The sequence below is a fragment of the Vipera berus genome (genome assembly GCF_964194415.1).
Source record: "Vipera berus genome assembly, chromosome: 10".
Taxonomy (NCBI): domain Eukaryota; kingdom Metazoa; phylum Chordata; class Lepidosauria; order Squamata; family Viperidae; genus Vipera; species Vipera berus.
Genome location: NC_138213.1, coordinates 6,596,762 through 6,618,230, shown reverse-complemented (window position 1 = coordinate 6,618,230; position 21,469 = coordinate 6,596,762). Strand labels below are relative to the sequence as shown.

The following is a 21,469-nucleotide window of genomic DNA, read 5'->3' as shown; positions in this document are numbered from 1 at the left end:
GTTTTACTTGGCTTCTATATTGCTAAAAATAGTGTGCCTTTTCTGCAGATAGCCAAGAGTATTTTTGCTTGGTTGGAACTTGTTTTTTTTTAAATTCACTATTAAATCTCATGGTGTACCAATGAACCACTACTATATCTGAAGGATTCTTAGTGCTCTCTGAGCTTGGTTGTTTTCTTGCAGATGTTTTGTTACCTAAACTAGGTAAGATCATCAGGACTAGCAGTGGTGATGTTACCTACTTAGGTATTGAAACAGCTGCAAGAAAACAACCAAGTTCAGAGATCACCAAGGATCCATCATTTCAACCCCGAGTTACAAATATTCTCCTTTATTGGTACTATTAAATCTCATGGGGTACTGAACCTGAAATATTTCTACCAATTATGAAACAGGATTGTTATTGTTCATATTTGTCTACGGAGGTTCTCAGTCCTCCAGGTTGTCCCAAAGGTGCTTTTTCAAAAGGCAACTGGACTTCCTTGGTTTTTCCTTGAAGACGTTTCACATCTCATCCAAGAAGCTTTTTCAGTGAACTGAAGAAGCTTCTTGGAGGAGAAGCTAAACGTCTTCAAGGAAAAAGATGAGCAGGCATATACATAGAATGAAGGCTACTGCTAAGCTTGTAAGCCGCCCTGAGTCTTCGGAGAAGGGCGGGATATAAATGGAATTAAAATAAAAATAAATAAAATAAAAACAAAGTCCAGTTGCCTTTGGAAAAAAAGCACCTTTGGGACTATCGTTCATATTAATCAGTGACTATGTCCCAGGTGAGTTGGGGTTGAAATTGCAATTATGTTGTAGACAATTTTTCTTAAAGGGGAGGAGCAGTAAATCAGTGCCTGAAAGAGTTATTATCTATTTACGTGTTTGAGTGTGTTAATAGTAAATTAACTCTGTTTCAGTCATGCATGTTGGACAGGAGAAATTGGAAGTTTCTCTGCTTCCTATTTCATAACCACAGATAACTTCACTATGTACTGACAGATCTCCTTGGAGATACATACACGGACAGGCTGAAGGGGGAAAAAAAGTGAGATTTGATAAATCAGATGAATAGTAATCAAATCCACGGAGCTTTATGTCCTGATAAATAGGTTTCAAAATTCCTTCCCAACCAGAGCAACAAATGGCAACTTAAAGACCAGGAAATTTATTACCCAATAAGCTTTTATGGACTAGCGTCCATCAGGGGGATGAAATATTAGCCTTTTCTTCTGTCATCACAGCTTACTCTTTTTCCCCTGTGCCCACGCACACATGAGCTTAAGCCATAATATTTTTTTCTTTGAAGTCATTATTTCTGCCTCGATCAAATACACCCCTTTCTCTGGAAATAACTTCCTTGCGTGGACCTGTCTCTGAAGACAGAAAAGAGTTAGCTTTTTCTGAAAGAGCATTTACCTGTCTATTAAGTGAACTTTTTCCTCCTCCGCATGTCATTTAATTGCTGTTAAGAGATAAACCTTTTTCCTTCTACAAGCTACTTAAAAGCTGCTGTTAGACATCAAATGCTTGCTTGGGTGTTAATGAGCAACGGATGGTGCTTGAGGCATGGGAATTGCTTGGCAGACAGGCACAACACACCTTTGTGTCACTTGACTTCAGCCATTTTCATACTGGACAGCTTGTTAAGGGGGCTCTTGAGAAGTCTTGTGACTGGCTTGGGGTACCCCTGCTTAAAGGGATCCCCTAATGTGGGTAAAACATCTGTCTTTATCTTCACACTTAAACTCCGAACATAAATGGACTGATTGTTGAGTATGTAAATGAAAACTCAATCATCCAGGCCAAAAGTATCTTTAAAAAAAAGTTAAAACATGGCAACGGAACCAAAATTCATTACTCATCCTAGTACATGTTACATTACAGATTATATTTACATATTGCATTTGATTTTTTTGAGGGGGGGGGGAAACTCCCTGCAGTTGCTATGGCATGAATTCGTCCATTCCAACGAATCTCTTGATTCTCTGCCTAACCAAATTTTCATTTTGACTGAAGAAGTTACTTGAATAAGTTAAAAAAAAATTCTTAGTTTAATAAATTTTGGTCCGGTTGCCATGATTTAACCTTTTTTTTTAGATAGATTGATTGTAGAGATTTTTAGTCATCATTCTGCCTTATCTTGAGTATGGTTGGGTTCCCCCCCCCATTTCACCTTGCTTATTTTACAACATCTTCAGTGAACAAAATTCCTGGGTAATAAGTGGAAAACAAGCCAGCTGCCCCTAATTAAGATCAGGAACTGTCTCCAGGCGCAGTGCACCCTTAATTGCTTTTTAAGATAATGTACATGATTGCAAATTAATTTGGAAATATTAAAGAGTCTCCAATACCATCCTTTTATTAAAATGTATAGGCCTGAGATATGCCTGGATGAATGAACTGGGGGAAAGTCCTTTGAGATACGATCAAGGACTATTGTAGCCTAGGTTTTGGTTTGCACAACTGCTAATAAGAAGCACCGAGGCAAAGATATTAAAAGAGTCTCCAGAGAAGTAGGTGATGTGTGTTTAATTCATGAAATTTTATTGTACTCCCAAATTGCATTTGATTGTTTTAACTTTTATGGTCTGGTCTTGAACTATAATAAAATGTTCATTCATCTGTTTGAAAGATCTGCTGGTGTACAACATTCAGAAGCTTTCTGCCCCTATTATTAGTTGAAAGATGTAGTAACATCTTTCAAAATGAGTAAACATTTTGGGTGAATTAAAATCCTTGCACCTCCCATCTTTCAGTTTCTTTGGAAGTTATCTGTCAATACTGAGGTAGGAGGAATTGATAAAAAACCGGGGTCATTAGATGCAAGATGGGCAGCAATTAAATCTCATAAGTAAGTAAATAAAATACAGAATAAATATAACAGAGTTGGAAAAGGACCTTGGAGGTCTTCTAGTCCAACCCCCTGCTTGGGCAGGAAACCCTATACCTGTTCAGAAAAATGTCCACTTTCTTCTTAAAAAACTTCCAGTGTTGGAGCATTCACAGCTTCTGGAAGCAAGTCATTCCACTGAATAATTGTTTTAACTGTCAGGGAATTTATCCTTAGTTCTAGGTTGTATCTCTCCTTGATAAGTTTCTATCCTTTGCTTCTTGTCCTGCCTTCAGGCGCTTTGGAGAATAGCTTGACTCCCTCTTCTTTGGGGCAGCCCCTGAGATATTGGAACACTGCTATCATGTCACCCTAGTCCTTCTTTTCATTAAAGTAGAAGCACCCAATTCCCACAACCATTCTTTATATGTTTTATGCAAAAAACATGCCAAACGAATCAGCAAGCCAGGTAGAAGTGCAGCTTTCCTTAAGTTACCTCCCAATTTAAACTGTGTTTGTTTGTTTTTTTTGGTCATGTTTTGTTGTCTGTAAGTTAGATTTTTCTCTTGGTTCCAGAGCTAACTGCAAATGGTATTTTGGATTGAAAATGTTTATGGGGTGTTGTTGTTTTTTGGAAGGAGGAGATGAGAAAATCTCATTTGTATGCTGTCCTCCATGCTGCATACATCCAGATCTGTTACTCCATAACTGCCAACTAGTCTCCTACTTTGACCCTGTCGCTCAGTTTTGGACATGTGATGTCCTCAAGATTTCCTCAAGTGTCATTTTTCATTACCTCAGAGGACAAAGCTTTTAGCAGCCTAGGTGCCTGCCAACCAGAATATTTGCATCTGTCCCAGTCCGTCAAGCGGTCCCTCGCCTTCCCCCCCCTCCCCCAAGGATGTGATCCTGTATTTTTGCATCGGCACAACTCTGCCGTGGGTATGGAGGAGAATTTTAAAATCCCTAATTAAGGATTAGAGCTGTTTCTTTTGTCTCCTCTCTCCCTCCCTCCCTCCCTCCCTCCCTCTCTCTCTCTTTGTAATCTCCCCTTAATTTCTACTGCAACAGAGTTTACCAGTTGGCTTCTGTCGGCAGGGAGATTGAAGGCTGATGCTGATGCCTCTTGAATAAATTCCCTTGATCGAGTGTGCCTCAATGGATAGTCCAGCTGAAATGAGGCATTCCGAGAGTCTTCCATAAATTGTAGCCATAGATACACGTAGATGCCTCTGTTCCACCCACGCTCCCCCTGTGTTTTGTCTCAATTGTTCTGTTTCATGTTATTCCTTCCCATTGTTTTCAAAAGGGGAAATGAAAACGGAGTTGGATTGGGGGTGGGGGGTTGTGTTTGTTTTTAGGGGTTCAGTCCATCCAGTTATGAGGACACTGCCATAACCCCGTAGACGTTTTGTATAAAATTATGTGGATTGTGTCTATATGTTTACTTCAGTTGTGTTTTTATCATATGTTAAATAAATAGTCCCATCCAGAGAGAGAGAGAGAGAGAGAGAGAGAGAGAGAGAGAGACGGGGAGAGAGAGAGATCAGGGAGAGGGAGAGAGAGAGAAGAGAGGGAGGGAGGGAGGGAGAGAGAGAGTGAAAAGAGGGAGGGAGGGAGAAAGAGAGAGAGAAGGAGATGGAGGGGGGATTGAAGTACTATATACACTGTGGTAACCTTGTCCTTGTGAATTGTGGACATGGCTGAAAACTTTAACAAACAGTGGATAATGATGTGTTCCTCAGCATTTCTCACCTGAAAGTGACCCTCAGGGAAATTAATATTATTTTAAAGCAGGGTGTTTAGAAGACAGATAGAAATTTACAAATAAATCCTTGGCGACTCAGGCTAAATAGTAGACCCAAGGTTTTCGACAGGCAGCCCCTAACCATGTAATGTTGAACAAGATGCAACAATCTTGCAGAAAGAATCAGGAAAAGATTTAAAAGAGCCTTGGTGGAGCAGTGGGCTAATGCCTCCTTAAGTAACACCAGCTGCCTGCAATTAGTGCAGGTTCGAGTCCCACCAGGCTCAAGGTTGACTCAGCCTTCCATCCTTCCGAGGTAGGTAAAATGAGGACCCAGATTGTTGGGGGCAATTAAGCTGACTTTGTAATAATGCCGCTTGGGGTGTGTGTGAAAGCCCTAACAAGCAGGCATATACATAGAATGAAGGCTATTGCTAAGCACATTGATTTGTGCTTCTTAGATTGTAAGCCGCCCTGAGTCTTCGGAGAAGGGCGGGATATAAATGGGATAAAAAAAGGGTTTGAAGGGAAAGAACCTCAGAATTTTCTATGGGCATTAGGAGCCAAATACTTAAGCTGAGCTGGAACTCAGAGGAGCCCTTTTTTCTGAATTCTGGATTTAACTCTCTAACCTCCTTCAGCCCCTATTTTATAACTCACAGAAGGGGGTAAATCTAAGGTTTCAAGTAGAGAAATAAAGCAGATCCTACAAGCCTGAAGTCCGTCTAGCCTGGTTTTAAAGTAAACTTTTCCCATCCATAAGCTCTTTAGAGGAGGTGGATGACAACCTCATAATTCCCACTGAGAATGGACACAGTGATGTCAACATTGGATAGTATTTCCACTTGCCTATAGTTAAGGAAGTAACCATGCCCTGCAGTATACAGGCCACAACTGAGTCCAGAATTTTCCATTACTAAGCAAGACAGTTGTTAAATGAGTTTTGTCCCATCTTATGACCATTCTTCCCCGGGTTGTTAAGTGAATCACCACAGTTAAGTTAGCAACAGGGTTAAGTGAATCTGGCTTCCCCCGTTGACTTGGCTTGTCAGAAAGTCACAAAAGCTGATCACCTGTCAGCCCCAGGACACTGCAACCGTCATAAGTACACGCCAGTTGCCAAGCGTCCGGATTTTGATCATGTGGCCCTAGGGGTGCTGCAAAGATGGCAAGTGTGGAAAGCAGTCATCAGTCATTTTCTTCAGTGCCCTGTAACTTCAAAGGGTCATTATATGAATGGTTGCAAGTTGAGGACTACCGCTTTCCATAGTTTAGTATATGGTGGTGGGTAATTTGTTAGCAAGATCCTAATCGTTCTTTGGCTGGTATTGTGTTCCTCTTAAGAAATTCTTAGCTTCGGGAAACACAAACACTGCTGGGCAGGTTGCCCTGACCAAGTTATTTGAACTATCTAAACTAGGGGTCCCCAATCTCCGATCCATGGACCGGTATCAAGCCACGGCATGCCAGCAACTGGTCCGCACAAACAAGCAAAGCCCCATCCGTGGGATGCAGGCCGCACACAAAACCACGCCTCCTCTGGTCCGTGGAAAAACATCTCTCCACGGAACCGGTCCCCGGTGCCCAAAAGGTTGGGGACCCCTGATCTAAACTACTACTGGTTGATGTTGCTTTGACTCAGCATAGCTATTGTGTAACTTGAGTTGTCTAGCTGGAGAAATAGACTTATTTCACATCAACTGAATTTCATTCCTTGAATAAGCAGAAGGAATGCCAACCATATGCTTTCCCTAAATAAATAAATAAATAAATATCCAAATCAGCCAATCCGGGCTGATCCTCTAAAGCAGAGTAGGATCAAGCCTGATTAGTAGCTAAGTGGAAGATTTCATTAGGAAATCCCAGGGTCTTGGTTACACTGGCTTTTTTTCTTCCTAGCTTCTTTCATAATAAGATGACATTCCTTGGGGGAAATTATCTCATATCGCCCTTTAAGCATACTGCATTGTCTTTATCCACGCATGACTTCATTTAACACTTATTATATATGCTGTTTCTGTTCTAAATAGACTTTTTTTATATCTGTCGAAGCATATTGGATTGATCATACTTGGAATTTTTAGGAAGGCTGGAGCCAAACAGCATCTGAAGCCCTGGAGATGCAGTGGTCAAAGTGCAGTATTGCAGGCTAAGCCTGCCCACAGCCTGGAGTTTGATCCTGACGAGGCTCAAGGTTGACCCGGTCTTCCATCCTTCTGAAGTCGGTCAAATGAGGACCTAGATTGTTCAGGGCAATAGGCTGACTCTGTAAACCACTTAGAGAGGGCTGTAAAGCACTATGGAGCAGTATATAAGCCTAAATGCTATTGCTAAAGAGCCACATTGGCGCAGTGAGAATGCAGTATGCAGGCCAACTCTGCCCACTGCCAGGGGTTCGATCCTGACCGGCTCAAGTTTAACTCAGCCTTCCATCCTTCCAAGGTCGGTAAAATGAAGACCCAGATTGCTGGGGGTAAGAGGCTGACTCTGTAAACCGCTTAGAGAGGGCTGTAAAGCATTGTGAAGCAGTAGATAAGTCTAAGTTCTATTGTTATTGCTACCCAAGCCATAGTGACGCAGTGGTTAGAATGCAGTATTGCCAGCTAACTCTGTCGACTGCCAGCAGTTCGATTCTCACCAGGTCAAGGTTGATTCAGCCTTCCATCCTTCCGAGGTCAGTAAAATGAGGGCCCAGATTGTTGGGGGCAAGATTCTGACTCTGTAAACCGCTTAGAGAGGGCTGTAAAGCACTGTGAAGTGGAATATATGAGTCTTAAGTGCTATTGCTACTGCTATTAAAGCAACTCCGGTTTTCAGTACTATCGCACCTAAGCAGAAAAGTTGATAAGATGGTCGTGATTTGGACACTGAGGCCCTTCGTGTCTTAACACCTTTGCCTTTGGTTTCCTGGCAGGGATGAAGGCAATTTCCCCTTCCTAAATAATCCCCCGATGTTTTCATTTGTCAGATGGATTGTGCACGCTATGAAATATGAACTGAAGATCCGTGCGGGGGAGATGCCCCCTGCAGATTTATACCAGATGTCACCCAGCGAAGTGAAGCAGCTTCTGCTGGATATCCTTCATCCACAGCAGCAAGGGAGGTAAGCCCATCTTTTTCTAGCCTACGTCTCGCGGTGGCCTCCACACTGATGGATTTGCACCAATGGCACCTCTCTCTGGCTCCTTGTTTTCCTTCTTGCACACTCCTTCTCCTTTCCTCCCAGTTTTTGACCCAACTGATTTTAAAGCTTCAAAAAAGCAGAAGGAAACATTTTTTTCCCCCACATTCCTCGTCCATACAGAGGTTTGGTTTAGCATCAGCTTTTGTAAAACTTCAGTTAGCAACCCCATCAGCTGTATTCGGATGTTGCTTACCTGCTTTGGGGACCGGGCAGGGAGGCAGCATAAGCCAAGGCCAGATCTTTCAAAAATGCCCTTCTGCCGATGCGAGATTTATCTTCCGATTGTGGAGCTCTGTTGTCGCTAAATCTCTTCTCCCCTTTCTTCCCAGTGGATGCTAACCACTGCCATGCTCCCTTCTGGAATCATTATCAGCTTATCTGTTCTGTTTATGCACCGAAAAGAAACTCATTGGAAACTCAGAACAACACCGGCGCTGTTACTGCTAAGTTTCCAGTTTTTAGCTTTATTAGTTCCTGGTTTCACCCAACACCTCTGAATTGTAATGTTTCGAATGTCTTTATATTCTTGTTTTTATTGCGTTGTATGATGATGATGATGTTACCCATTTAATCATGTCTGTTTCTTGGCGATCCTCGGTCTTTCCACCTCTTCCGATCTTGCGCTGCTTCTTTGACTTTTTTCTCTGCTCTGGCTGGTGTGTCAGCTTTGATGGTGTTCAGACACTGCATTCTTTGGAGGCCTAGTTTCCTTTTAACCCTCACTCTTCCCAACATTATTGCTTTCTCTAGTGAGTTCCCCTGCGTGACGGGGGCCATTGCATTGTAAGCCATCCAGAATCACTTTGGAACGTGAGATGGACAGCATATAAATGTAAAAAAGATGTTGAGATTCTAGCAAGAGTGCAGAGAAGAGCAACAAAGATGATGAGCCGGCCGTGTGCTGCAGCTGCCAAAAAAGCCAACACAGTGCTAGGCTACATTAACAGAGGGATAGAATCAAGATCATGTGAAGTGTTAATACCACTTTACAATGCCTTGCTAAGGCCACACTTGGAATACTGCATCCAGTTTTGGTCACCACGATGCAAAAAAGATGCTGAGACTCTAGAAAGAGTGCAGAGAAGAGCAACAAAGATGATTGGGGGACTGGAGGCTAAAACACATAGGGAATGGTTGCTGGAATTGGGTATGTGTAGTTTAACGAAGAGAAGGACGAGGGGTGACATGATGGCAGTGTTCCAATATCTCAAGGGCTGCCCCAAAGAAGAGGGAGTCAAGCTATTCTCCAAAGCACCTGAAGGCAGGACAAGAAGCAACAGATGGAAACTCATCAAGGAGAGAAGCAACCTAGAACTAAGGAGAAACTTCCTGACAGTGAGAACAGCTTGCCTTCAGAAGTTGTGAATGCTCCATCACTGGAAGTTTTTAAGAAGAGACTGGACAGCCCTTTGTCTGAAATGGTATAGGGTTTCCTGCCTGAGCAGGGGGTTGGACTAGATGACCCCCAAGTTCCCTTCCAACGTTGTTGTTGTTGTTGTTATTATATAAATAAGATGCAATTTTGCATAACTGGCATAGGGTACATAGAAGGCGAAAAAGAAAGGCTGTTCTCAGTTTGAGATTCCTCTGCTGGATTTAAGTATTCACTGAACATGACTTGTCTTTGCTTGGAAAGGCTGATGATCCGTTTTTTCAACGGGGGCTTTTTTTTCTCAAAGCCCCTTGATTATGCAGAGGACCTCATTCAAGATGGTGAATTTGAACCCATCAGAAAGGTGAGGTTGAACTTTTGCAAAAACCTAACTTATTTCAGCTGGGGTATTTAAAAGTTGCTAACATTTTGGGCATCTAGCGGGGGCTCAATTTTTGTTCCTTCTTCCAACAACATCGTCTGTTACAAATTTGACTCTGGCGTTTGGAAAAAGTGATGCTTTTAAAATAACTGAACATTTGGCGTGTAAAATTCACTGCCAAATATGTTTATGTCTATATGAGTGCATGTCTAATATTGGCACTTGTTTCCCCCTCCCCCACATAAAGGGCAATGCTTAATTTTCTATTTGCTACCAGTTTTGCTATTATTGATTTTTTTTTTAAAAAAATTGTTTCCTGCTGAGAAGGGTGAGAAACTGGTAAATGTCACACTTCTTTTTTTTCTCAGTCACTTTCAGTCCTTTGCTACTTAGGAAGATGGAATTCTTGAAGAAAACAGTCTAAGCTCTTATTTATCCTACAGGTTGTATTTCTTTCTTCCAGCTTAGCACCCAAAGATTCTGTTGCATGTATGAAAACACAGCGTGCATGACAGCTACTCCCCTGTTCTTTTTTCTTTCTTTCTTTCTTTCTTTCTTTCTTTCTTTCTTTCTTTCTTTCTTTCTTTCTTTCTTTCTTTCTTTCTTTCTTTCTTTCTTTCTTTCTTTCTTTCTTTTTTTAAAAAATACAATGTCATAGGACCCTGTTTTTATGACAGCTTTTTCTCACATCATCTCTCTTGGGTCCGAACCTATAATATAAACTCAAGTTTACAATAAGTTCATTTAAAATGAATAAAACACGTTTTCATTCTTTGCTGTTTTTAAGCCCTTCGAAGTACATTTAGAGACAAATAACCATAACTAGATTTTGTCATTTCTGTGAATGTTGTCGTTTCTAGTCCAACCCTCCCCCCACCCCCCGCGCGCTCATAGATGAGTACAATGTACAATGTACAAAGTATATGAGTACAATGAAGAATAACAAGAGTTGAAAAGGACCTTAGAGGACCTCTTTTAGTCCAAGCCCCTGCTCAAGCAGGAGGCCCTATACCATTCCAGACAAATGACTGTCCAATCTCTTCTTAAAAACCTTCACTGTGGGAACACCCGCAACTTCTGAAGGCGCTTTGGAGAATAGGTTGACTCCCTCTTCTCTGATAGATCCCCAAGTACTGGAAGACAGCTGTCATGTCCTTCTTTTCTGACCTTTTACAGAATACAGACTGAGAGAGTTGGAAGGGACCTTGGAGGTCCTCTAGTCCAACCCCCTGCTCATGCAGGAGACCCTATACCATTTCAGACAAACGGTTGCCCAATATCTTCTTTAAAACCTCCAGTGATGGAGTTGAAGAACCTTCTTGGATGAGAAGCGAGACGTCTTCGAAGAAAAAACAAGAAAGTCCAGTTGCCTTGTGAAAAAAGCATCTTTGGGACTCCAGTGATGGAGCACCCACAACTTCTGGAGGCAAGAAGTTCCACTGATTAATTGTTCTCACTGTCAGGAAATTTCTCCTTAGTCCTAGGTTGGTTCTCTCCTTGATTAGCTTCCATCCATTGCTTCCTGTTCTGCCTTCAGGCGCTTTGGAGAATAGTTTGACTCCCTCTTTATAACCAATAAAGGTTATTGGCTATGTTACATGGTGCTATCATCAACAGAAAGAGCAGATTTGAAGCCTTCTTAGATAAGCAGAACGTAAAGACACTGAGTCAGCCTATATATAGCAAGCTCACTCATGTTTGTATCAGATCCTGCATTGCTGCAGTAAATGCCCTGTTACAATTTATACTGCTTTAGTAAGCACTATGTCATTTCAGAGGGTATATAAGTTATAATTTGTGCGCTTCGGGACTTTTCTGCCTTCTTTTAGTGAAAAGGGCTTGTTGTGCATGTCAATAAAAAATGCTTTGTGGCCTCTATTTGCAAATACTCTGGCTCCTTAATTTGAGTACCTCAGATTTTGACGTGACATCATTTACATCCATTTACATCAGGTCCTTAATGACAAATTTGGATGATTTAAAATGATGCATATTCTGTACTTTGCTCAAATTCTGCCATTTTCTGCAAAAGACATAAATCCCCACATTTTTATATTCTCTGGTTCAGTGGGATTCTTGAAGAACATATATATCTCTTCCCCGCCCCCCCGCCGCCCCAATTGCTATTTTAAAACGAGTTTCCTTCGTACATGTTCGCTAAACAGAACGTGTGACAGTAATTTCCTAAATAAATTATTCTTCTAATGCTGCAAGGGCAATGGGAACTAAGATTAAGTGCAGTTAAAAGCTGTGCTTTAATTTTCCTGGCTTGACAAGAGTGTGAAAATAGAAAAAGCTAAGATAACTTTCAACTATTCAAAGCTTTGAATTCATTCATCATATTAACTTTCAGCTGTGACCCAAAGAAGATCAGCTTTGTTCCACTGCCTTTGTTCTCCTAGGTAAAGCAGTTTAATGGATCAAAAATCTTTATACCCTTCAGTAAATATTATGTCTGCTAAAACTCATTATTTTATATTAATTTTGGAGGATATTTTTACACACATTTGCACCCCTAAAAGCTACAGGAAGCTTACAAAAACAGAGCAGGACACAGTGAAAACAAATCTTTAAATGTTGTTAAAACCACACCATTTAAAAGAATTGGAATGTTATAACAGCTAAAAGAATAAATAAAGCCTGGGTAGATAAATAAGTCTCGATGTCTTCTTGAATTGTGATATTAAACTAGACTTCTAAAAGATTAAAATAAGTACAGGTAGTCCTTGACTTAAAATAGTTCGTTTAATGACTGTTGGACCTTACGATGACACTGAAAAAAGTGGCTTGCCGTCGTTTTTCACACTTATGATCTTTGAAGCATCCCCGTGGTCACGTGATCAAAATTCAGTTGCTTGGCAACTGGTTCGTATTTATGACCGTTGCTGTGTCCCAAGGTCATGTGATCCCCTTTTGTGCCCTTCTGACAAGCAAACTCAATGGGGGAAGCCAGATTGACTTAACAACCGGGTTGCTAATTTATCAACTGCAGCGATTCACTGCAAGAACTCCCTTAACAAAATGACTCACTTAACCCCAGAAATGTTGGGTGCAATTGTGGTCATAAGTTGAAGACTACCTGTATATCAGATATTTACCTCAAGTGCACCATTCTGTACAAAGTTTGGCATCCCAGAGATTCATTTTCACTTTCTCACTTCTTTTTTTTTTAAACCTGGCTTAATGACTCATGCCTAAAGGTAAAGGCAAAGGTTCTGTTCTGTACCAGCCTGCTACCGGCCCTGCAGAAAAGGCAGGGACAACCCCTTTTACATTAAGGCAAGAGGTTGGAATTACGCCTGCCAAATTTATTACTACAAAAACAAACGGAACAAGACAAACCAAGAAACAGGAGCTTAAAGAAACAGGAACTATCCAAGCGGTTGCCTTCAGCAAACCAGCCCTCCCCACACATTCCCCTTATATAGAGTTCAGGGCGTGGCTTCTCTCTGCCTCCTTCCGAGAAGCCCCATTGCCTTCCTCTGTTTGCTCCTAATTGACTGCCTCCTGCGTCGGGCGTCCTTGAACAGGGCCAGCTGTGGGTCATCTTCATCCACGCTGTCAGGCTCACACAGCTGGGTCTCCGTGGTGACCAAGTGGGAGGGGCCTGGCTGGGGGCTCTCATCAGCAAGATCTTCAACCCCCTCAGCAAGGTCTTCAACACCCCCCTCCTCCTCCTCTGAGTCATCCGACCCAACTGCCGAACCCACAGGCTGACCCTGAATCACAACAGGTTCCCCGGCACATGCGTGCTAGTCGTTTCCAACTCTAGGGGCTGGTGCTCATCTCCGTTTCAAAGTCGAAGAGCCAGCGCTTGTCCGAGGACGTCTCCGTGGTCATGTGGCCGGCATGACTAGACGCCAAAGGCACACGGAGCGCTGTTACCTTCCCACCGCAGTGGTCCCTATTTTTCTACTTGCATTTTTACGTGCTTTCGAACTGCTAGGTTGGCAGAAGCTGGGACGAGTAACAGGCACTCACTCTGTTACGCGGCACTCGGGATTCGACCCGCCAAACTGCCGACCTTCTGATCGACGAGCTCAGCGGCCTAACCCACTGAGGCATTTGGAAACATCAGTTTTACTTAAATGTGTGGGTGTTTTTTTTCCCCTCCCCATAGATGCTGGCTGAATAGGCGTCAGATTGACGGCTCCTTGAACCGAACACCGAGTGGCTTCTATGACAGGGTCTGGCAAATCTTGGAGAGGACTCCCAACGGCTTAATAGTAGCTGGGAATTACTTGCCTCAGGTAAACCCACATCTCTGGGATTCAGACCATGTTTTCCTTTCAGACATGGTTTCCAGGAGTGGTAATTTCACTTTCTTGCTCACGGTGCTTGAGGGAATCCTTTGAAGGGTTGGCTCAGTGAGGGAGATGAATTTGTGGCATTCCGTTGTAAGGGATGGGTGCAAAACCTAACCAGCAATAGAAGTCTTATTAATGTTGATGTTGCCTAGTGCCACTAATGAAATTCACTTTAGATTCTTCATCTTCCTTTCTTCTTGCAGCAACCAACTTTGTCTGACATGACCATGTATGAAATGAACTTTTCCCTTCTGGTCGAGGACATGTTGAGAAGTATTGATCAACCAGAATACAGGCAAATTATTGTGGAGGTTAGTCTCATATGATGAGAAACATTAATTAAATGCTTTATCTTTGTTTTTTAAAAAAGAACGTGTAACTACTAGAGCAGTAAACAAATTTCAACCAAATATAAACTCTCTCAACTCTCAGGGTTAGGGTTAGGGTTAGGTTACCATGAACTTGGAGAGCAAAATGGACGTCGTCAACAAACTCGGAGTGCTTGGGTATGGTTAGGAGGGCACTGACTTTTCTAGGCAGCCCTATTAATGTGTCCAGGTAAAATACAGGGGAAAATCCCATTGGAGGAAAATTCCATTATAGGAGGTCCAGCCTCCGTTCTACCAACATCTTTGCTGGGAAAAATATTAGCAGGTCTCCCGAAGCCAACATAAATAATCTGTTTTTGTGAATCATCCTTAAGACCATCTTTGCTCCTGATCCATGCAGTTTTCTTGGCCGCAGTTTTGGAAATCCCTTCTTTTGGGATATATTTTTTCCCCCAACTTTTTTCCAAGTTTAGGCTTGAGAAACATTGTTTGTCCCAACGTCACCCGGCTGGTTTCATGTCTAAGGAAAAAACCAGAACTCATGTTGTGTAGTTTCTTCATTTTATAGAACCGTTTAAATTAGGAAAATTAAGAGACAACAGAAGATGAACCCATGGAGAGAAGCCAATACGTTAGCTCTGTTGCCATAGCTCTCATTCTGTCATAAGTACCTATGTTGGTTTCCATTTCAAGTTAACCTTACAGACACTGGATGAGCGGGTGTGTGTGTGTGTGTGTTCCACAAAATTGATAGAGCCACATCCCAAAGGTGGTTTTTTGTTGTTTTTTTCAAAAGTCAGCACAATGTTGGATGGCTGAAAATCTCCATAGACGATTGAGCCACAGCATAGTCTTAGAACTTTCCATGATATCATCTATTTAGAATTGTCCTATCTGCAGTGCACCGGTGTCAGGAGAGGAAATCCAACTGCATGTACCATTGTTCACAAGCCAGCGATTCACATGGCTGAGATGCCTGAACCGAACCTTTGAACGGGGCCTTCGTGTGAGGGAGTTTTTCATACAACCCTTCTTAGTTCAAAGACTCAAGCAAGTGGTGGTTGAGCCTGAACAAGAAGTAAAACAGCTCCCTTTGTTTTGCGCTGCACATTAGGCCCCTTGCATTCTTCCAAGGACTGTCCTTCCAAGTTGTATTTACTGCAGCCAGCCTTAGGATTAAAAATGTTGACCGTCTGAACGGGCCAGCAAAGGATAAAGAGCTAGAAGTAGTATCCGTTTTCTCAATTTGTATTTCTTAAATTTTTCTTCTTCTTCTCTTTCTCTCTCTTCTCTCCATACTCCACTCACCCACCCCCAATATCCCATTCCAGTTGCTGATGGTTGTTTCCGTGATTCTGGAAAGGAATCCCGAATTAGAGTTTCAGGATAAAGTGGACTTGGACAAACTGGTGAAAGAATCGTTTAATCAGTTCCAGAAAGATCAAAATCAACTCAAAGGCATTGAAAAACAAGTCAGTATAATCCTTCTTCCCGAGTTCACGCTTTTCATTATCTCTTTACCGGTTTATTTTTCTGGGTTGACCCAAACAAAAATGTTCCTTTGATTTTTCTTTATTTTTTTTTAAAGTCAGTCTTGTGAAGCCTTCCATGTTTTCTTCTAGAGAACAGAAAAAGTTAGCTAAAATTCCAAACGCCGTCACTTATCTATCTGATTACTCAGGCAATTTCATGGGAATTTGGTTTCTCTCTCTCGCTGCACAAGGAGCTCAGGTGTTAAGGAATAACAGGCCCCATATTGGGAGGATCAGGGAAGAAACACATTGTTCCTTATTCTCAATTACAGATCTCTGCGTAGCTCCGGATCACTGAATTATTCTCCCTGTTCCTTTTTTGTAGAGGGGCCTGGCAGAATTCATCCAGAGAGCAACTTTTGGCCTTTTTAGCTCGCAACAAAGAAAAGAAAAAAAAAGGAGCAAGCATTGCCAAATTGCCAAAGAGGTCCCCGGTTTAAGAATCTCAGATTGACACTACCACTCAGCCCGAAGTCATCCCAAACCTTCCAAAGAGCAATTTTGTTTTGCCAGAAAAATCCCCCTTCCAATTATCCAAAGCCTTCTGAGACAACCAGTGCCTCAGTTGCAAAGGTCCTTGATGTACATTTTCTCATAAATATATCCCACTGTGTGGTAGCTGCCAAATTGCACACAGAGCTCAAAGTCAGCTCATCCCGGTGTCTTGCTGCAGAGCTCGATCCTAAAATGACTGGAGCTCTTTCGCATTCCTTTGTGCAAAATGGAGCCGCATCTGAGTGAACCCTATATTCACTGGAGGAAAAAACCCCATGGGGCTGGGTAGTCCAGGGACCCGTGTTTAAAACATGTAACCCAAAGTTTCTGGACATTGGCATTAGATCACACGAGCACCTACTGTCTTGCAAAACTGTGGGGTTGTTTTTTCCAAGTCTTCATTCCCACTTTTCGCCTTTCCTGATGCTGTTTGTTTGCCCTGGATCGTCGACATCTTCTACCTCTGCTTGCCTGCTCTTTCCTTCCTCCCTTTTTTTCCTCTGCTGCAAGTCTTTCCTCTCCTCCTCTCCAGCTTAGGGAAGCTCTGCCCTGCCACCAGTACTTCAGAAAGCCAAGGGCGGTTCAGCCCGCCCAGGGGGAGGGCGTGTTGTCATTCTAGCAGGTGCAGCCACAATAGCATTTGCCCTTGGCGGTGGGACAATTGCTCTGCACCAAACACAAATTGCAGTTGACAAGCTCTCCCCATCACCAGCGACAACATGAGTCACTGGTGGCCTAGAGGATGACAAATTGCTGCCTTGCCAGCATAAAGCTGCTCTTTACAGCAGCAGAAAATCTCTGACTCATTGTGTTTGGGACCATCATTTCCCCTGAATTCATCACAGATCTTTCCAGAAATGCCTGCAGGTATTTCTATGACGGTTGTTCTGGTGAAACATCTTCCTCGTTGAGTTTCTCAGGGCGCCCCGTATTTCCTCCCCCCCCCCACCTCCCCAATATCCTCTTTGGTCAAAGTCCAAAATATATTTTTCCCCCCAATATTTGAGATGGAAAACGTGACAGGCTTGCCTTGTCCTGTTGATCGCCCATCCATCTGTGTGTTTCTCCTCCTTATTACTTAAGCCTGAAATTATCCATCCCCATTATGACTCTGTCTGTTTGTGCAGGTTGACATGACTTCTTTTTACAACACACCTCCGCTGGGAAAAAGAGGAACGTGCAGCTATATGACAAAAGCTGTGATGAATTTATTGCTGGAAGGCGAAGTGAGGCCTACCGCAGAAGACCCTTGTTCTATTAGCTAAAGCCATTTCGAGCAGAAGCTGGTGGAATCAGGTGGCTGCTTATGGGTTTTTACCTCTTGGCATTTGATTTCTCTTAATTTCTCGTCACTCTTTGGAGACTGCGAAACATAATCATTGTGAGGAGCTCCATTGCTTAGAGCAACAATCTGTCCAGTCGGTTTCATGTAACGGAAAAAAACATATTTAATTAAGAGATATATTCCCTGCACAACCCCTAGGTGTCAGTCAGTGATACCCGCCTCACCATCATGGCTACTTATTGGCTGAGCAAATGCCCGATATTCTTCATATGTATGCTGCTTGAGAATGACAGATATTTAGAAGCATTAACTAAGCTTGCATTTACAGTTTAAGCCTGGCTTAAGGTGAATTGCAGCTTTATATTTATTCATCCAATCATGAATTAATTTAGTCTTAAGCAGTTTCCTCTTTATTTGTCCTGGTGTTAGTTATTGACAGCCTTCCGTATGAAAATTGAATATGGTAAAGACATCAATTTAAACAATAAGTGATCCCCAACGGTGAAGCTGGACTCTGGACCGTGGGCTAAATAATGCAATTTTTGGAGTTGAGGACACCAATGAAGCTTGAAAATAAAATAAAAACTCTGCACTAAAGAGACTCTTTTGAATTTACGTACCTGTAATGGTTTCTCTGCGTTCTGAAGTTGAAAATCAGAAGCAAATGTGGATGTGTATTTTTTTAATCTTGATCTGGCCTTCAACCCAGCAAAGAAGCCGCCCAGCGTCAACTTTGTAGTGTAGATGGGCAGCATAAAAAAATTAATTAATTAATAAATAGATAGATGCTTCAGGAGACTTTATGTGTGTGATATCCTAGGTTGAAAGCAGACTCCATCTCAAAGGGGGAAGGAATCCCGTGTTCAAACACGTGTCTTCTCTCATTGACAGAGTAGCACAGGGGTCTTCAAACGTGGCCCTTTTTGGACTTGTAGACTTCAACTCCCAGAATTCCTCAGCCAGGCACGCAAGTCCACAAGTCATAAAAGGGCCAAGTTTGAAGACCCCTGGAGTAGCACAATGGAGAATTTAGTTCCCTCCGCATGAATAGATACAACACATTGGCTCAGTTGGGAGGTCCCAGGTTCTAATCCTCTTCGACGTAGGCCCTCCTCACCTTCTATCACTAGTGATTTGAGACTGCTAGGAATTTTAGGAGCGCAACATATGGAGAGCCAGACAGTTTTTAAATAAATTAGACCTTCACGTGGATAATTAAACTCCAGAATTTGTAACCATAAGATTAAGCAAAAAGTTTAGAATCATTCCTGGAGTATCAGACTCCTTGCTGCCTTCAGATTGGTGGTTATGGGATAAAATACTGGACTAAATAGACCTTTAATCTGAATCAAGATGGCTCTTACAATCCTAAGGCATCTACTCAAGGATGTCCAACCTGGGCAACTTTGAGACTTGTGGACTTCAACTCCCAGAATTCCCCAGCCAGCTATGAGAGTTGCAGTCCACAAATCTTAAAAGTTGCCAAGATTGGACATCCCTGCTTCTACTTCTCTTGCATAGCGTCCCTTCCTTTTAAAAAAGAATATAGAAAGCTGCCTTAGACCGGATCATTTGCCATCTTGGCCAGTGTGTGGTCAATATCCATTTCCTTGAGGTTTCCAAGATGAATGCCTCAGGCACAGCTTCTCCTTGTCTCTCATTCCTTCCAGAAAGTCAGAGGTTCAAAATGCAAGGAGACAACAGCCAATTGCCGACCATCCACACAACAGTCAACCAACAGGAAGGAACCACATAAATATGATGCATAGAATAGAATAGAGGATGGGCTCCAGCACAAGTCCAAAAACTTGGGAGACTAAACCTCTGGTCCGAGTGATGGACCCAAATTGGATCTTTGCAGCATTATCCTGGGACACATACTGTATATTTGTCATTATTCATGCAACCTTTTGCACACAACCCAGTACTTCTGAGGTGTGGGTCTTCCCTCAAAATGCCGTGGATAGGCTAAGTAACCCCTTGTCGTTGCTGAGAGAAAGATTTCTTCTCACTGTGGCCTGAATAGCAAAACAAAAAACAACACACAAACGCACACACACACCCCTCAGCAACGATGTGACTGCCTCATCTGCAATTTCTGTGCACCAAGCTTAATTTTCTGCAAAGTAGATCTGTGAGGGAGGATTTTCAGTGAAAGAAGCTAGTTAGAGCGGGCTGGCGCTTTGCTTTTTTATGCATTAAAAGAGCAACACCTGCTCTCATCTCTGCTGTGAGGAAAAAAAATTGTGAACCAAACCCACTCTTGATCAAATCCTCTGTGTATTTTCCGTCGGGACCGAGCCGTGCACCTGACTTTGATCCCAAATATAAAGTTCAGGATTCACAAGACAAAGGTAGGAAAGCACCTTTGGCTTCGTATAATCTCAAGAACATTCTAGGAAGATTATCGGGCTAGACTTGAAAAGGAGAAGCGTGCTGAAAACTTCTCGTGACTCGGAGAAAGTAGCGGGAAGACCAAAATAATAATAATAATGAAACAATAAAATGCGGTTTATGTTTGGGCATCATGCATTTAGCAATGTGGCAGACGAGAAGCGCTCTTACCGAGCACTAAAGGTTTGATCTGTGTGATTAAGATTACGTTCACTTCTTCAGTGTTTAATCTGATTACTTAATGATGTACAGCAGGGCTGTCAAACTCAATGTCATTGAGGGCCGCATCAGCATTGCGGTTGCCCTCAAGGGGCCGGGTGGGTATGGCCAGGATGGGTGTGGCCTACTGGGTGGGCGTGGCTAGAGTGCGTATGGCCTACTGGGTGGGCGTGGCCAGCTGTACATGGTTCGCATCAAGGGTGCCTATGGCGGCCTGGGCAGGAGTGGGACAGATCTGAGGGTCTCTGGCAGGAGGAGGGTCTCTGGGCCAGGGCCAAGGCAGAGGGGGCCGTTCCCTCACTGTTTCCAGGATGGCTTCGCGGGCCACATGAAACCACTTCGCGGGCCAGATCCGGCCCCCAGGCCTTGTGTTTGACATCTCTGATGTACAGTATTGTTTGCCTGGCTTTTGTAAGAGTGGAATTTGATCTTATAAATGGCTTTGACTCCGAAGTCCTTATCAGTAACTTAGACTGATGATCAAGCTAAGCTTCTCTCTGGATGGTTGCAGAATGAATGAAGAATGGTTGCAGGAATTGGGTATGGCTAGTTTAATGAAAAGAAGGAATAGGGGTGACATGATAGTAGTCTTCCAATATTTGAGGGGCTGCCACAAAGAAGAGGGGGGGTGTCAACCTATTCTCCAAGGCACCTGAAGGTAGGACAAGAAACAATGGATGGAAACTAATCAAGAAGAGAAGCAACTTGGAATTAAGGAGAAATTTTCCTGAAGTTAAAACAATCAGTGGAATTATGTAATCAGTCTTGCCTCCAGGGGTTGTGGGTGCTCCATCACAGGACATTTTTAAGAAGAGATTGGACAGCCATTTGTCTGAAATGGTATAGGGTCTCTTGATTGAGCAAGGGGTTGGACTAGAAGACCTCCACGGTCCCTTCCAGCTCTGTTATTCAGTTATTGACTTTCAGTCTCTTGTGCCATTTATCTCATTTGTTGTCCCTCCAACTGTCTTGTTCAGGAAGATAATTTCCAGATCTCTTAGGCATGTCCCAAAAGAATTTTGCATTGTAGAACACGTGGAGTTTGGTTATTAAGAAGAAGAATAAGTGTGTTCCACTATTGTCTTTTTTTTTGGCTCCAGATAATTAAAAAGCTGCAGGAATGATGCTGTAAAAATTAACAGAACATGGCCATTTGCTTAACGAAATGTGGGAACTCTCAGATCTAACTTCCCAACTGTGAGGTGTATAGATTTCCAGATCTTGCACAAACCATTTGTTAATTGAATGCAGCAGTCAGAAAATAATTTTTTTGAAAGATTTCCACAAGCTTATAAGGACTTGAGGTGTGGAAATTAGTGTTTTTCTCCTTGACCCCATTTGGGGAAATCTTCATTTTTTTAAAAAAACAAAACAAAAACAAAACCTCTGTTTAGCAAAGGACCAC

At 42.5% G+C, this 21,469-nt stretch overlaps 1 protein-coding gene across 4 annotated transcripts in view; it reads left to right on the top strand.

Annotated features, from left to right (window-relative positions):
- Positions 1 to 18,249, top strand: part of PHKB (phosphorylase kinase regulatory subunit beta) — a 103,096-nt gene extending 84,847 nt beyond the window's left edge. For 3 of the 4 annotated variants that reach the window (XM_081335909.1, XM_081335906.1, XM_081335907.1), the window contains 5 exons: positions 7,534 to 7,668; positions 13,624 to 13,753; positions 14,014 to 14,121; positions 15,471 to 15,611; positions 17,294 to 18,249. In XM_081335909.1, the coding sequence (XP_081192035.1) occupies positions 7,534 to 7,668; positions 13,624 to 13,753; positions 14,014 to 14,121; positions 15,471 to 15,611; positions 17,294 to 17,431 (652 nt within the window). In that variant the 3' untranslated portion in view covers positions 17,432 to 18,249. The remainder of the gene's footprint in view (positions 1 to 7,533; positions 7,669 to 13,623; positions 13,754 to 14,013; positions 14,122 to 15,470; positions 15,612 to 17,293) is intronic. The other variant, XM_081335908.1, reaches the window with a different exon arrangement.
- Positions 18,250 to 21,469: the final 3,220 nt, after the last annotated feature.